This window comes from Sinocyclocheilus grahami, unplaced genomic scaffold (assembly GCF_001515645.1).
Source record: "Sinocyclocheilus grahami isolate Dianchi unplaced genomic scaffold, SAMN03320097.WGS_v1.1 scaffold36.1, whole genome shotgun sequence".
Taxonomy (NCBI): Eukaryota; Metazoa; Chordata; class Actinopteri; order Cypriniformes; family Cyprinidae; genus Sinocyclocheilus; species Sinocyclocheilus grahami.
Window position 1 is genome coordinate 732494 of NW_015505215.1, and position 15248 is coordinate 747741.

The 15248-nt window shown below is 37.7% G+C and overlaps 2 protein-coding genes across 2 annotated transcripts in view; one reads left to right on the plus strand and one right to left on the minus strand.

The window, feature by feature from the left end:
• Positions 1-6301, plus strand: part of LOC107581540 (coiled-coil domain-containing protein 12-like) — a 13301-nt gene extending 7000 nt beyond the window's left edge. Inside the window, exons 3-7 of the mRNA XM_016267115.1 lie at positions 4192-4271; positions 4459-4520; positions 5310-5344; positions 5457-5533; positions 6010-6301. Of these exons, the coding sequence (XP_016122601.1) occupies positions 4192-4271; positions 4459-4520; positions 5310-5344; positions 5457-5533; positions 6010-6089 (334 nt within the window). The 3' untranslated portion in view covers positions 6090-6301. The remainder of the gene's footprint in view (positions 1-4191; positions 4272-4458; positions 4521-5309; positions 5345-5456; positions 5534-6009) is intronic.
• Positions 6302-6839: 538 nt separating this feature from the next.
• LOC107581541 (kinesin-like protein KIFC3) overlaps positions 6840-15248 on the minus strand; it is a 21540-nt gene continuing 13131 nt past the window's right edge. Inside the window, exons 9-20 of the mRNA XM_016267116.1 lie at positions 12956-13153; positions 12704-12877; positions 12383-12530; positions 11581-11711; positions 11364-11475; positions 11107-11288; positions 10829-10933; positions 10562-10692; positions 9811-9931; positions 9590-9719; positions 9233-9462; positions 6840-8444 (exon numbers count right to left, since the gene is read on the minus strand). Coding sequence (XP_016122602.1) covers positions 8313-8444; positions 9233-9462; positions 9590-9719; positions 9811-9931; positions 10562-10692; positions 10829-10933; positions 11107-11288; positions 11364-11475; positions 11581-11711; positions 12383-12530; positions 12704-12877; positions 12956-13153 — 1794 coding nt within the window. The 3' untranslated portion in view covers positions 6840-8312. The remainder of the gene's footprint in view (positions 8445-9232; positions 9463-9589; positions 9720-9810; positions 9932-10561; positions 10693-10828; positions 10934-11106; positions 11289-11363; positions 11476-11580; positions 11712-12382; positions 12531-12703; positions 12878-12955; positions 13154-15248) is intronic.

Below are 15248 nucleotides of genomic sequence, written 5' to 3' on the forward strand. Positions count from 1 at the left end.
AGAAATAATGTCTATATATATATATATATATATATATATATATATATATATATATATATATATATATATGTGTATTATATATTATTATGTAAATTATATAATATAATATTGTATTATAGTTATTATATCCGAGTTGTCTGGAACGCAACATTAGGTTAACATTTCAATAAACGAGCGTTTACAATTACGAGCCATTCTATAAGGTAACATTTCAGCACTTGACAAATGGATAGCGACTCCTAAGTAGCACTTAAAGCACGGCTACGTGCGATTGCGTAAAGTGCATTTTTGGGAAACGCACGTGAAACCGTTACGAACGATCGATATATATATATATATATATATATATGGTTACTACTATATATAGTAGGCTATATACATAACTGTATTGTACTAATATATAATATTGTGCGCTATCGGTCACGCCCACTGAAGGATCGTCAGTAGATCATGCGCTGATAGCTCTGAAGTGAACTAACCCTGGAACATAACCTGCTCTGGAGCAGGTTATCTTCAGAGAGCAAGTTACTATGGTTACTTACATACCTTGACAGTTACCTCCAATTTTTGAACCGAAAGCTGAGGTTATCTGCTTGCTTATCCTCAAACATACCTGGGTATGTCACATAACCTGCTTTTTGGAATACCCCCCTGTAGTGTGCATAAGAGTTTTCTGCTTATTGAATTTCATGCTGAATAAGTGGAAACTTCCACTTTTGTTGGGCAACAGCTTGATCTTTTTGTTTAAGCTGTCAAAATTCTGAAGTGAGGCAGATAATGAACATCTGCTCAGCTTTTGAATGAAGCTCAGCCTTTCTCCTGTGTGTGCCAGAGAGTATTTTGTCACAACTTCGCAGTAGGGCAAATGTCAAATGTCCAACTTGACTTGGAATTTTCCCAAGCAAAGCAACCCATCTACAACCCAACCACATTGTTATTTCTGTTCTCTGTAAATGGGTTTTGTCAGCAGTCAGGATTTACTGTATCACTGCTGCCTATTTTAGGTTGAAGGAAACCCGATGGTTCCGTCGGTTGTTTTGCAGGCAGGCTCTGAGAAATGAGAGACCTTCCACCAAACTGTCAAGGCCCTCATTTCAGCTCCGTCCCTCTGAGCACTTCAAGAACACAAGAGCTTTTCCCCTGAGCATTAATCTGTCTTTCTGTATGTGATTAAATTAGAAAACAGGATACTGTTCTAGCCAATTCGCCCAATCCCTTGGCCACAAATGATTCAGGACTCCAGGATGTTTGAAATGCTCACTTAGAGTTTGACAAATGGCTGTTGACATTCTGAAAGTGTTGGATTGTTTGGCCGCTCTACTGTAGATGAGGAAAGCCAGTGGCCATGTATTGTTCCAGTAGGTGGTCAGAAAGTCTTTTCAGGAACGTTGAGGACTGGGAGGAGTTCCCAGCTCTTTGTTTCAGTCTGTTGTTTTGAGTGTTTTTCCAAAACTCTTCAATGCTCTTGTTTTGGGTCATAATATTTGATGCAGTTTTGCAGGGCCTTGATAGGTTTGGCTGTGAAATTGAGTATTATTAAGTAAGGCTGGGTATCGTGTTCGATACTTTTTAGGCACCGACCGAATTGCCTCGATACTATCGAGTATCGAAAAGCGTCTCATCGTTTGGTACCAAATTTCGATACCTAAGGGGTTAATCTCATCAACATCAGTAAGGCACAGATCGATCAGTGTTTGCCATCCGCGAGAGCGATGCGAAAACGTACGGAGCAGTCTGCTCGTGGTATCTTACTATAGCCTAATAGACCGATAGGTCTGCACAGTCGGTCAGTGACTGTGACACTCAGAGATGTGGCTCACACGTGAGTATTTAGTGTGAATGCGTCCCAGCCCCCGTAGCTGTAAGGCTACATTTCCACTGGTGCGTTTTTGTTTTAAAATGAAAACGATCCTCGTTTTACTGGCGTTTCCACTGCGTTTCAAGCTGGCTTTCCAATATCTCTGACAAATGACAGAGCAAAAGTCAATAATTTCCAATGGAGAGTAGCGCGGGAGCTGTGTAGAGTTTCAATCATATGCAGATGTCCGTTCATACTACAAGACCCAAAGCACGTGTTATGTGACCATTCATGCATACTGTAGCATCATGCTACATAAGACCAGGGTTTAAATTGGGCCGGGCCGTCTGGGGCTGAGCCCCGGCACACAGACTCCAGGGCTTGACATTAACTCATTAACGTTAGACAAGTAACATGATTAAAACATCAGTAACCAAAAATAACTATGTAAACACCAAAACGCAATATTATTCAGATTTTATTACATTTAGAGTAAGTGGCGAATAGTGGATATAGCTACTGTATATAATGTATCTATTGACAGTATAAGGTTGCGCTGCTGAGGTGTTCATTGCTGATTGATTCCGTGTTTTGAACGAATCGGTTGAGTCAAAGTTTCATTAGCCCATGCATAAACATCTGATGAATCTGCCGTTTGAACGAATCGTTTGAATGAACGACTCAATGACTCACTCATTAAACGCTCACTACTGGCACCTACTGGCGTTTTAATTTAGTTGAAAAGTATCATTTCCACCATAATTTCTTGTTAGCATATTAAAAAATATTTAAAATAATCTCATAATAATAATTTAATGCAGTTGTATTTTTCAGTGTCAATTGAATTTATAGATCAAATGTAAGAATTTGAAATGAAAGTATTAATGAGATTTGACCATCAAAATAAAGTGTTAGCATATATTTACAGTAGCAGACATACTAATACTCTAATGACCGCTAGTTGATATGTAGTTACAGAGTCACTTATCAACAGCTGTTTAAAGGGTACCATCAAAATAATCAAACTGATATTACAATAAAAATAGTTCAAAGCAAATGTGTCATATTCCACATTCATCTGATCTGATATCTGGTCTTATGGCTATTTGAGAGAAAAAAATGTTGTTATTATTATTATTACTACTTATAAGTGGTCTTTGACCGCTTTATGTAAAGTAGCATAAGAAAAATGGCAAGATGCGAGACTTATAATACATTATAACTATGAGAAATATAATCCATTGTAAAAGTGGATGCAACGTGTTCATTGTGTTATAAATCATCATACTCTTAAAAGCTATAACCACAAATAAGTAAATATTATAATATATTAAAAGTGTTCTTATGAATATTCATGAGATGATACAACATATTATAAGGTTTTTTATAATGCATTATGCATTCATTATAATGCCTTAAGAATACCCTTATAATGTATTATAAATACGGGCTTCATAGAAAGTGTTACCCAAACATTGTTCTAAACCCTGGATAAAGGTATGTTTCATATTTGTAATTTAGAATAAAAAACTCTAATTTACAAGATTCCTCTTCTTAATCGTGGACACTCTTATTTGTCATTGACCTGACTACAGCAGGTCCACATTCATCACTGCCCCCCCCTCAAATGCTGAAATGACTGGGTAAAAAGTGGTACAAAAATCTAGTTTAATGAAATATGAATCAGGTTCTAAAAATATTTTTTTTTTTGTCATCAAGTTAAAAAGTAATTACATTTACCTTAATTACGTGTATACATCTTAGTATTTTTTTTATTTATTTATTATTTATTCTGGTGATGAATGTGGGCCTGCTATAGCTAGCCCCTTTTCTGAGGATAAAATGGGCACACATCTCTGGAGACAAACCAGTAAGCAATTTGATGAAACGAATATGACTGTCTCCTGTAGGACAGTCTGAAACAAATCTTCACATCCATCTTCTGTCGATCATGCTGTGAAGAACCCTCTCTGCTCCCCTGGAGATCCAGCAGCCGATTTTGCTGTAACTTGCAGAGATGTTAATAGACCTGGTGTTTGAGCGATGGCATAGTTGGGCTTGTTTCAGCCCTTCTCAGCTGTGATGCCGCAGTCTCTAGATGCTACATGCTAATTAGCTAGTACTACAAAGATGAAGGGATGCTTTGTACGCATGGTGAGCGAATGTTCTCTGGATGCTATCACAGGCCGGATTTCAGTGCTCAAATAGCACCAGCTGCTCACGGTCCAAGCTAAATATTTATCTGCACTGCCACCTGCTGGTTACTGGTTTCTTCTGTGATTGATTGTGTGATCGCTTTTTAAAAATCTCCTCAAATAGGTTATAATGGAGGCAGTGACAAAACACTTGTTCATAACTGAGCGAATGACATAATTCTGCAATTATGTTTGCAGAGAGCTGAAGCTGAGGAATTACACGCCGGAGGACGAGGAGCTGAAGGAGAGACAGGTGCCCAAAGCAAAACCTGCATCAGGTGAGAATACTTCTGGCTTACCTGCAGGAAATGTTACTGGATGTACCTTTAAATTATATTTTTAAATGTTATACCTGCAAATTAAACGGACCGTTCGGTAATAGTCATGCTGGGTGATAATGTTGCAGCAGGTGATCAGGTGTTGGGTTTCAGGTTGTCTGACTGGTCTTGTTTCGTTTTACTGTAGTGGAGGACAAGGTCAAGGACCAGCTGGAAGCTGCAGACCCAGAGCCTGTGATTGAGGAAGTGGTGAGTGGATTTTTCCCTTGATACAAAGTCTTAGGTTTCAAGCATGATGCCATATGGACAGCACCAGTGTTTCCTGAATATATACACTACCAGTCTAAAGTTTGGAATAATTAAGATTTTGTAATGAAAAAATACAGTAGCATTGTGAAATTATTACAATGTAAAATAACTGTTTTCATTTTTAAATATATTTTAAAATGTAATTTATTCCTGTAATAGTAAAGCTGAATTTTCAGTTGCCATTACTCCAGTCTTCAGTGTCACATGATCCTTCAGAAATCATTTTGATATTTGCATTTGGTGCTCAATTATTAAAAATGGTTACTATTGTCAAGGTTGGAAACCATAATTCTGGATTCTGGAAAAACAGCATTTATTTAAAATATAAGTCTTTTGTAACATTATAAATGTCTTTACTGTCACTTTTGAATTCATTGCTAAATAAAAGTATTAATTTACAAAACAAATGTGTTTGCAAACTTTTTGAAGTGTGAACTTGAAAACCTGTCTGAATTTGTGAGTCTTGTTTTGAACAATTCATTAAAAGAACCATATCAAAAGAGTTGTTTGTTCATTAATCAAGTTACACTGGTTGCTCTGTATATGTGTCCTGTCTTTATAGACTTGTTTACTTGTCATTATTTTTCATTGTTTAAGGCAAGCTCACATTATAATTTCTTTTGTAGTGGCAAAGTGTCGTCTCAAACAGTGCAAGAATCACTGGGCAGCCCTTGCCTGAATTTAAACTAATGTCATTCTCTTTTTTTCACTCTTGACTTGTGTTCTCAGGATCTGGCCAATCTTGCCCCCAGAAAACCAGACTGGTACAAACCTTCCATTTTTACCGCTAAAAACACAATCATGCATCATATTCATTGAGATCCATTTTAGTTGAAGTTTTCATTCATTTAATGGATTGTGTTGTGTTTGTAATAGGGATCTAAAGAGGGACGTTGCCAAGAAGCTTGAGAAATTAGAGCGGCGAACACAGAAAGCTATTGCTGAACTTATACGTGAGTATGACCTGACACACTGAGACTGAGGCCAGTCTGCACCAAGGACGATATCTATAATGATAAAAACAACAATGTAGAACTGAAGCATTGACCCATCTCCACATCACTTCTTTTATCAGTAATATATTGAAACTGTAGTTGTAGAGCCTTTCTGCAATGAGCTCCGCCAGGGCTTGATGAAAGGCTAATTGCTGTGTGTGTTCAAAAGCCCTGGAGATCTGACGTCTCTTAATGACATCATATATGGATTTCCTGTCCCTATACGCTCCTCTGGCACAGACTAGACCTAACATTACTACTATACTCTAGTTTTGCCTCTCAAACCCACAGTTCAAATGAAAACTCTGTAATATCTTAAAAACGAATATTTTGTGGATAACCAAATCAGAACTAGAACACACAAGAGCCTTTGGTGAACCACATTCTTCATGTCCATAGCTTGTTTATGTCTGGGCATTTGTGTAATTCCACAGGTGAACGGCTCAAGGGAAGCGAGGAAGAGCTGGCTGGAGTGGTTGGAGCAGTTGGCATGGAAGAGGGAGACTCGGATTGAATCTGTGTTGAGAATGACAGTCTCGTACAACAGGTTTTCTAGAAGTTTCCAGCCCATTTCCCATTACATAGCAGTGTGTGTTTAAAATGGATTTCTTATGCTGAGCTCAGCATGAGTTTACACACAACCAGATCAGGTGATTAGAAGTGTGAGTGTTTGTGTGTGAGAGAATGAAAGAGATACAGGTGTTTTCATATGGAGTACACAAAGAAGACTTTCTCTTTTTTATTATTATTGTGTTGTTTATAAGTAAACAGTTCTTTCTTTTCCAAATTGACTCTATATTTTTCCTCTCTGGGCCTTATAATAATAATAATAATAATAATAATAATAATAATAATAATATGGAGCAGTTGGCATGGAAGAGGGAGACTCGGATTGAATCTGTGTTGAGAATGACAGTCTCGTACAACAGGTTTTCTAGAAGTTTCCAGCCCATTTCCCATTACATAGCAGTGTGTGTTTAAAATGGATTTCTTATGCTGAGCTCAGCATGAGTTTACACACAACCAGATCAGGTGATTAGAAGTGTGAGTGTTTGTGTGTGAGAGAATGAAAGAGATACAGGTGTTTTCATATGGAGTACACAAAGAAGACTTTCTCTTTTTTAATATTATTGTGTTGTTTATAAGTAAACAGTTCTTTCTTTTCCAAATTGACTCTATCTTTTTCCTCTCTGGGCCTTATAATAATAATAATAATAATAATAATAATAATAAAAAAACAATGTCTGTAGGCTTCTTTTAAAACAGAAACTGAGTGCTGATAAAGAAGAGCTAAATTCATATTTTCATGTTTGGTTTTTCTTCTTTCTCATTAATATGAGAGAGTTCTAAAATCAGACACATTACAGAGAAGAATACAATATCATAATTGATGAGAACAGTACAGATAAAACTGCAGTACATTATTCTGGCTTCAAGATATTTGGAATAAGTTAGAATAAATTAGTATGTGTACTCGAGCCAGTCTCTTCAAGTACTTAATAAAATCAAGTAAAGTTTCGCTTAAAGGAGAGTTAAATCTTTTTTTTTTCTTCTAGAATTATTCTGCCATGTTTTACAAGATGCAAATGTTCAGAAGCAAACAGATAGATCTACTGTATGTTTTTGGTTAAAATATAAGTTGTATGGACAGCACACATCTTTAACAATAAAGGGCATTCCTCACCTCCCTCTGTAACATGGCTAGACCTAACAAACCAATATGACCTTTCACATTAAACCTAAACTTATCCTAATCATCCCAGCAAATTAATAATCATATATAATTTATTTAAATATATTGATATGTTGGATGTTTGTACGTTTATTATGTATTGATAATGGAAATATATATTAATGTTTAAGTAACATTTTGTTCTGTGTGGTCTCACTCAATTGGGCCAAAACCAAAAAATGAGATGCTCACCACTAAGAGGTGCTATTGCACATAATCTTGTGAAGTATAGATACATTCGTTCTTATCTTTAGCAGATGGTTTCTTATCCAAATCCTGGCTTTATTTCCTCCTTCAGTGACAGTAGTGCTATCAAATAACTCAAGAACCATCCAGTTCATGAATCACCACTTTAGGGGTTTAAAAAAAATGTGACCTTTTGGTTATTAGCCTTAATCTTGAAATGCTAACATGCCACCTCCGTCAGAAATAAAATCAGCAAATGCTGATCTCGTGCAGTTTGGCTGAACTCACATCCTCTGAAAAGACAGACTGGCTGGTTCAACACACATAACAATCATAGAAGTCCACACCAACCATACTCCAAAAATACATCGTTTTGCCATTACTTCCTAGACTATATATTATACCAAATAATTTCAAGGTTTTTGAGTAAATATCAGTAAAAACTTCAAGCATTACACAATTAAGATATTGTGGCCTCTTGAGTAGTGACTCCACAAAGTTTTTATGCAAGATTTACTGAAATATCATCACCAGTCTTCCCTGTGGAGAATTTTCTGTGATACTTTGAACTTATGGTGACAGAGCTTGTCTTGATATTGGTGGTGGTGGGTGTTGGTGAGACTTTGACATGCAGACCAACTGGTGGAGAAAAGCCATTGCTAGGTAGCGGGAAGAAACTGGAACTTATGTGGCATCACAGATGTTTCCAGAACTGTAGCCCTTGAGTAGGATTGGAAACCTGAAAAGTGCAAGGCTTGTCCATCTGCACTTGAGTTGATGCCATTTCTGGTGTATACTTGTGAGGGTTGATGGTATGCATTAATTTTTGCTTTCATTATGTCCACCCGTCTCGATTTTTCGTGCAGCAGGGCCCAGCTCCACCTTACACACTCGCTGGGCAAACTTTAGCGAGCACAGGGTCTCTCCAACGTTGCTCTCAAGAGAAGAAACCTAAAAAAAATAATTGTACATGAGCATTGTTGTTCACTGGTGTTATTTAAAAAATGTACATTATGTAGGAGGTGCTTTAAAGTGGAAGTGAAGCAGTCAGTCAAGTTTTCATTATTTAGTAAAGTGATTGCCACTTTAATTAAAAAAAGGTGATTAAACACTGCATTGTCCTAACAGCAGGTACATTCGCAGGTGTTGCATACAAATACTGGCGAACGAGCCAGTGTAATGCAAATATGTCTGAAAGGTCTGACATAACAAGGTGCTTCATACTGTATGAAGCGTTGTTTGTTTACATCACGTTACGCCTCGCGTTATGAAAACAATGTTTGGGATATAATAATCAAAACTTCGTGATATAGGCCTAGATGATGTGTTATAGATATTTATGTTGAATATTCATCCAAATTATGGTGAAAACCAAAATATTGATGTGTTAAAATAACATTTATGTGTTCAAAGAAATGAAGAAATGCTTATATTCACTGGCCAACGGAACGAGCCAACCCTGTGACGTCACACGCGGTGGTAATGCAAGATGGTGGCACCCTTGCTCTAAAAGCTATAACAAAACACCCCTTTTTCTTTAAAATGGTTACATTAATCGTGTTTGTTATGTATTTTTTAATTAGGGTGGAAATCACTTTACTAAATAATGCAAACTTGACTGACTGCTTCACTTCCACTTTAACACCAACCAACTCTGGGTTACTGTCTTTTTAAACCCCGCTTTTAACCCTGGACTATGCTGCCAGAGTTATCTAGTGAGTCTCAGTAAATCTTTGTACCTGAACAACCATGGCGGTTTTGTTGCCTTTTCCCAGTGAGTCCTGCAGCAGGTAGGTGAGTCGTGAGTTCCTGAAGGGTATATGAGTCTGGTGGGCCTTCAAGGCCTGGATCACATCTCCTAGAGCCAGCAGTGAGCGGTTGATATTCTGGGCTTCCTTCAGTCTCTCCCCCTCTGCCCCAGACTTCCACACCCTTTCAGAACCAGCCAAATCCACAAGATTCAGCTTGCCTGCAAAAGAGAGGTCAAGGATTAGGATCATTCAAGGATAGTGAGGGCTTTTTGAGGGTGAACTCGTGATTTTGAGAACTCTTGCACAACTTAAGCAATCTAAAGATCCAGAATCGTTGGGACTGACCGGTGGTTTTGGCTCCACTGGCGAGGTCTGTGCCCAGCACAGTCACAGTGAGCAAAGCATGAGATCGAGAGCTATGCTGGTTCATCTGTGTTCCAAATGTAATCCTGTTCTTTCGAGCTATGGCCAAAATCTGCAAAAAAAAAAAAATAACAACAGATGATTGGAGAGAATGGTTTTTGTATAGTCAGCATTATCTTGACAGATGACACCCTGGGACTCACTTTCTTGATATGCTGGAAGCTTTTTACCTCCATGACCCTGAGTCCTGGTACATGGAGCTGACCCGTCCCATCAGGGTTGATCTTGATGTCAAGTTTCTCTCCATCCTTACTGAGCAGATCTCTGATGTTAACAAAAAAAAGTTAATGATTTAATTGTAATAAACTCTGTCAAACTCAAACTCTGAAAACTCTGTCATTAAACCAAAACTTTGAGAAATCGAAAAGACTGTAAAAGAAAAAGGGAAGATGTGTTTGCCAATGAGGTTTGTTCTTGCATGTCAAGCAAGTACAGTTGAGTTTTCACTTACCATATTGGATTTGCTGTATGTATGTGTTGATCTATGTTTATATGTGAATAATAGCCTAAATTAAATCTGTCCATTATAAAAAGCCATCATGTCTCTTCAAAAGACTTGAATTAAACCACTCGATTCATATTTTGAAACTTTTTGAAGCATCAAAAGTTTTGGTGGAATACACTTTTAAGGCAAGGACAGAAATCTCTTACATGCCATAAAATATCTTCATTAGCATTTTAAAGATAAATGGGAAACTTGTGAGTTTGGAAAGATGTGAGGGTGAGTAATTTATGACAGAATTTTAATTTTTGGATGAACTAACCCTTTAATATTCCTCATAAACATCAACTGAACATCAGGTTATTTCATGAGCTAAAAGCTCACTTTACATTTTTTTTAATTACCAACAATTACCATAGATTTTGGCATGATAAAGAGGTAAAATACAATACCTCAGGACCTCATTGTAAATTTCCACTGAGCTGACACTGACGGTGTATGTCCACATGTCTTTTCTTTCCTCAATCTCATTGAACAGGTGTTTCAGGGCTCGTTGGTTGATGCCGGGGTTCTCAACACTACCCTGAGCAGACACGGATGGTTAATGAGACCTGACAGTCTTACTGAATAATTAATGGAAGCAGATCATCTGGGTCTAAAGTATGAAATTGGAACCGTGTGTTATGACAGGTATATAGTTACAGATCCCTATATGTTACCTCCATAGTATAGGTCTTGCCAGATCCTGTCTGGCCATAAGCAAAGATGCAAACATGATATCCATCTATACAGGATGTGATGAGCGGCTCAATTTCCTGGAACACCTGAGAGATAAAGAGAATCATATCAAAAAGAGTTATTTTCAGCTTTGAATGTTTTATTTTAAATTTTTTTATTTAGACATGATAGTATAGAATTTTAATATTGGTCATTAAAATGACCATTTTAGTGACAGAGAGGTAGGTTTTAATGTCAATATGACTTTTACCCTGCTTACCTCTTCTTGAGTGGCCTGAGGGTGAAAGACTTTATCCAGTTCAAAGTTTTTGGCCTTTCCTTTGCTTAAAACTGTGAGTGCAGATTCATTATTTGGGTCTGTTGTCACAACTACTGTTTGGCCTTCCTCATGTTGATCTTCCTTCAGTACTGGCTTTACACGACACAGCACACGGATATTACCTGGTGAAATTAAAAAAATTATTTTAGATTTTGCATTTTAGACAAAAAATATAATAAATTGTGAATACTGCCAACCTTTAAGCTCAACCAGCTGCTCGTGGTACTTCCTGCGGAGAGCTACCTCCTTTCTGTATTTTTCTATAAGGTCTTTGTTGGCCTCTGACATCTCATTTATACCTGCCATAATCTGTGGTAATATTAGAAAATGATTCATAAATGAAAGCAACAAATAAAATGTGACTAGAAGTTATACATGTAGTACAAGTTTGTGCAGCAGTATGGTGTTACTTACCTGCTTCTTGGCTTCTTTGATAGCTGTTCCATAGAAGTCAGAAAAGTTGCGGACCTGGCTGCGAAGGCTGGCATAATCGGTCTTTATGGTGCGTAATGTGGAAGGGAGAGCACTCAGACGCTTCTGGAGGGCTGGAAATTTCACATATAAACATGCAATGCTGCATTACATATGCACGTTTAACATCATGAGCACACTCAGAAGACTGTAAGTCAATATCAAGTGCAATTCAAGAAATCACCAAAACCATTTTAGAGGAATAGTTAACCCACAAAATTTGCTGAACGTGATCTCACACTCAGGCCATCCAAAATGAAGATGAGTTTGTTTCCTAATCAGAACAGATTTGGAGAAATTTAGCATGACATCACTTGCTCCCTAATGGATCCTCTGCAGTGAATGGGTGCCGTCAGAATGAGAGTTCAAATAGCTGATAAAAACATCACAATAATCCACAAATAATCAACATGACTTCAATCCATCAGTTAATTCATTGTGAAGTAAGAAACTGCATGTTAAAAATAATAATAATAATGAAAAAAAAAAACGTTTTCAGACATTTTTACGCTAAACTGTCTCTTCTGGTGAAATTATTATTCCATTATAACACTGGATAGGATCCATTGGTGAGTAAGTGATGGAATGCTAAAATGTTCGGATGCAGAAACAAACTCATCTGCAACTTGGAATGCCTGAGAGCGAGTACATTTTCAGCATATTTTCATTTTTGTATTGTCTGTTCCTTTAAGAAACTTGCATGAACCATACGATTTGTATTATACTGTATATACAGTAAACTCACTTGTGAACTGATCCTGCAGGCTCTGGAGATGCTCCTGAGAGCAGTTAGCTGCCGCTTTTACAGCCTCTTCTTTCTTTTCCTCAAGATGTCCAATCTCCTTCAGCAGCTCCTCCCTTAATGTCCCGATCTCCCTCTCATATGCAGCAATCTGTGGAGCCACTACTTTTTAGAAGAGCTGAGGTTTTCTACAGTTGTGTTCTGACATGTACTGTATAAATGATGAGTTTTGTATCTGAGATCCCAGTAGTAGAGCGACGAGCTATTTTGCTGCAGTTATACTGTATGTACAATCATAAAAACAAATGGATAAAGCTTAAAAACCTTGTGTTGTAAATTGCAGCTGACTTCATCTGAATGTCTGACGTTCTCCTCCAAATGTCGGCATCGTTCTCTCTGATTTCTTAGCTTCTCAGAAAGCTGTTCATTCTGTTGTCTGGCTTCAGATAGTTGGAGTAGAGTTGAAGGTGACTCGATCTCCACAGTTTGAGTAACATACTATAAGAATAAAAGTTATTTTTTTATCAAGTTTTTTTTTAGGTTTTTTTAAAGTTCATATTCTTGCATTTTTCTTACTTTTACCACAGGCTCCTTGTTGCGTTCTTTGTCCAATTCGAGCTTCAGCTCTCTCACGCACTCCTCTCGTCTCCTGAGCTCTTCTGCTTTTCTCCATTCACTTTGCTCCCTCTGGTGCTCCAGATGCGACAGCTGCTCTGCCTGCTGCTGCAGTGAACTCTCCAGCTGCAGAACGCGACTGCGCAGGTTCTCATTTTCCTACAGGATAGGACAGTAAACTAACGAAAAACTTCCTATGCAAAATTTCCATCAGATTCACAAAAGATTTATAATACAAATTATTCTAAATGAAGGAGTGTGTGCACCTTGTAATTTGTATGAAACATCCCCAAACTAAGCCCTTATACAGGTTTGCAGTACAACCTCACATCACAGGCTGCATTTTCCATTTTATTTCAAATAGAAAAGGATAGAAAAATGTGTACTTTGAGTGTCTTTCCTTATACTACACTGTAAAAAAACTAAACAACAACAACAACATATTTTTGAGTTACAAAAACTAGGACATGTGGAATACTTGAAACTACATAAAATCCATGTTAGACTGAAAGAGTTCCCCCAAAAGTTGTCCCAACTACTCAAAACACCGTTAAAAGTTAAAATGCTAAAATGTAAAGATTTTGTGAGTTCCCAGCATGCATTGCAGCATGAATTAATTATGAGATTACTACTATAGGATTTTTGTTTTGCTGTTTGCTGACTTTTTTGTTAAAGGGGTCATATGATGCTTTTTTAAAGATCATTATTTTGTGTATTTGGTGTAACAGAATATACTGACATGCTTTAATGTCCAAAAAACACATGATTTTTCAAATACTGTTCATTATTGTAGGTCCTCTATGCCCCGCCTCTCTCAAACGCTTCGTTTTCTACAAAATCCCTCCTTCTGACAAGCGCAGTCTGCTCTGATTGGCCAGCTGACCCAGTGCATTGTGATTGGCCAAACACCACAAGCACTTGTCAGAATGTAACGCCCCTTACCATAATCGCTAGCTTCATCTTTCAAAATAAATGTAAAGTTACTGAAACCACGCCTTCTTTCTTTGCGTGCACATTTGGGCGCATTATGCAAATATTTCCACATAGTGAGGTAGATATGTGGGGGCGTGTTAGAACGAGCCGTTTTAGGGGGGCGTGGCAGAGTCTTAACTTTGATAAAGAATATCTCTTTGGTTTTGAGACTTTAGTCTTTGCAACTTCAGGGATCTTATCTATGCACAATCAGCTTGTAACACTCCAAAGAGAAAGGAAAACTTGAAATCGCATCATATGACCCCTTTAAACATTTGTTGTTGCTTTGTCATTATTGCTGTTATGATGTTATTCCATTTGTTGATTGTCACATACAGTGGGTATAGAAAAGAATCACCCACCTTTAAAATAATCACATTTTGTTGCTTTGCAGCCTGAAATGAAGATGAACACGGTTTTTGATTTATCCAGCCGTATTTACTCAACGCAACTTATAACAGCCAAGTGAAAGATATAAGACCAACATAAGAAAAAACAAAACAAAAAACAGAATCACTGAATTGGAAAGAGGATCACCCCCTTGTGTCAGTAAATTGTTGAACCATCTTTTGCTTTAATTACAGCCTTTAGTCTGTTGGGATTTGTCTCTGTCTCTACTAACTTTGCACATTTAGACTTTGCAATATTTGCCCACTCTTCTTTGCTGAACTGCTAAAGTTCAGTTAAATTTGATGGTGAGCGTTTGTGGACTGCAGCCTTCAAGTCATTCCATAGATTTTCAATGGGGTTCAAGTCTGGGCTCTGACATAGGCCATGGAAGGACATTCACCTTTTTCTCCTTCAACCACTGTGTGATCGGTTTGCTGTGTGCTTTGGGTCATTGTCATGTTGGAAGGTAAACCTTCTTCCCATTGAAAACGTTTTGGCAGAGGGCAGCAGATTTTCCTCAGGAATTTGAGGGTATTTTGCCCCATCCATTTCTCCTTCTATCCTGACAAGTGCTCCAGTCCCTGCTGCAGAGAAACATCCCCATAACAGGATCTTACCAGCTCCATGCTTTACTGGAGGAATGGTATTATTTGGATGGTGAGCTGTACTGGATTTCCGCCAGACATATCGTTTAGTGTTGAGGCCAAATAATTCAATTTTAGTCTCATCTGACCGTAACACTTTTTTCCATGTGGCCTCAGAATCTTCAAGGTGTGTTTTGGCAAAGCTCAGTCGTAACTGCATGTGGCCTTTCTTGAGGAGTGGCTTTTTGCTTGCAACTCTCCCACACAAGCCACATTTGTGGAGAATTTGTGATATTGTTGTCACATGC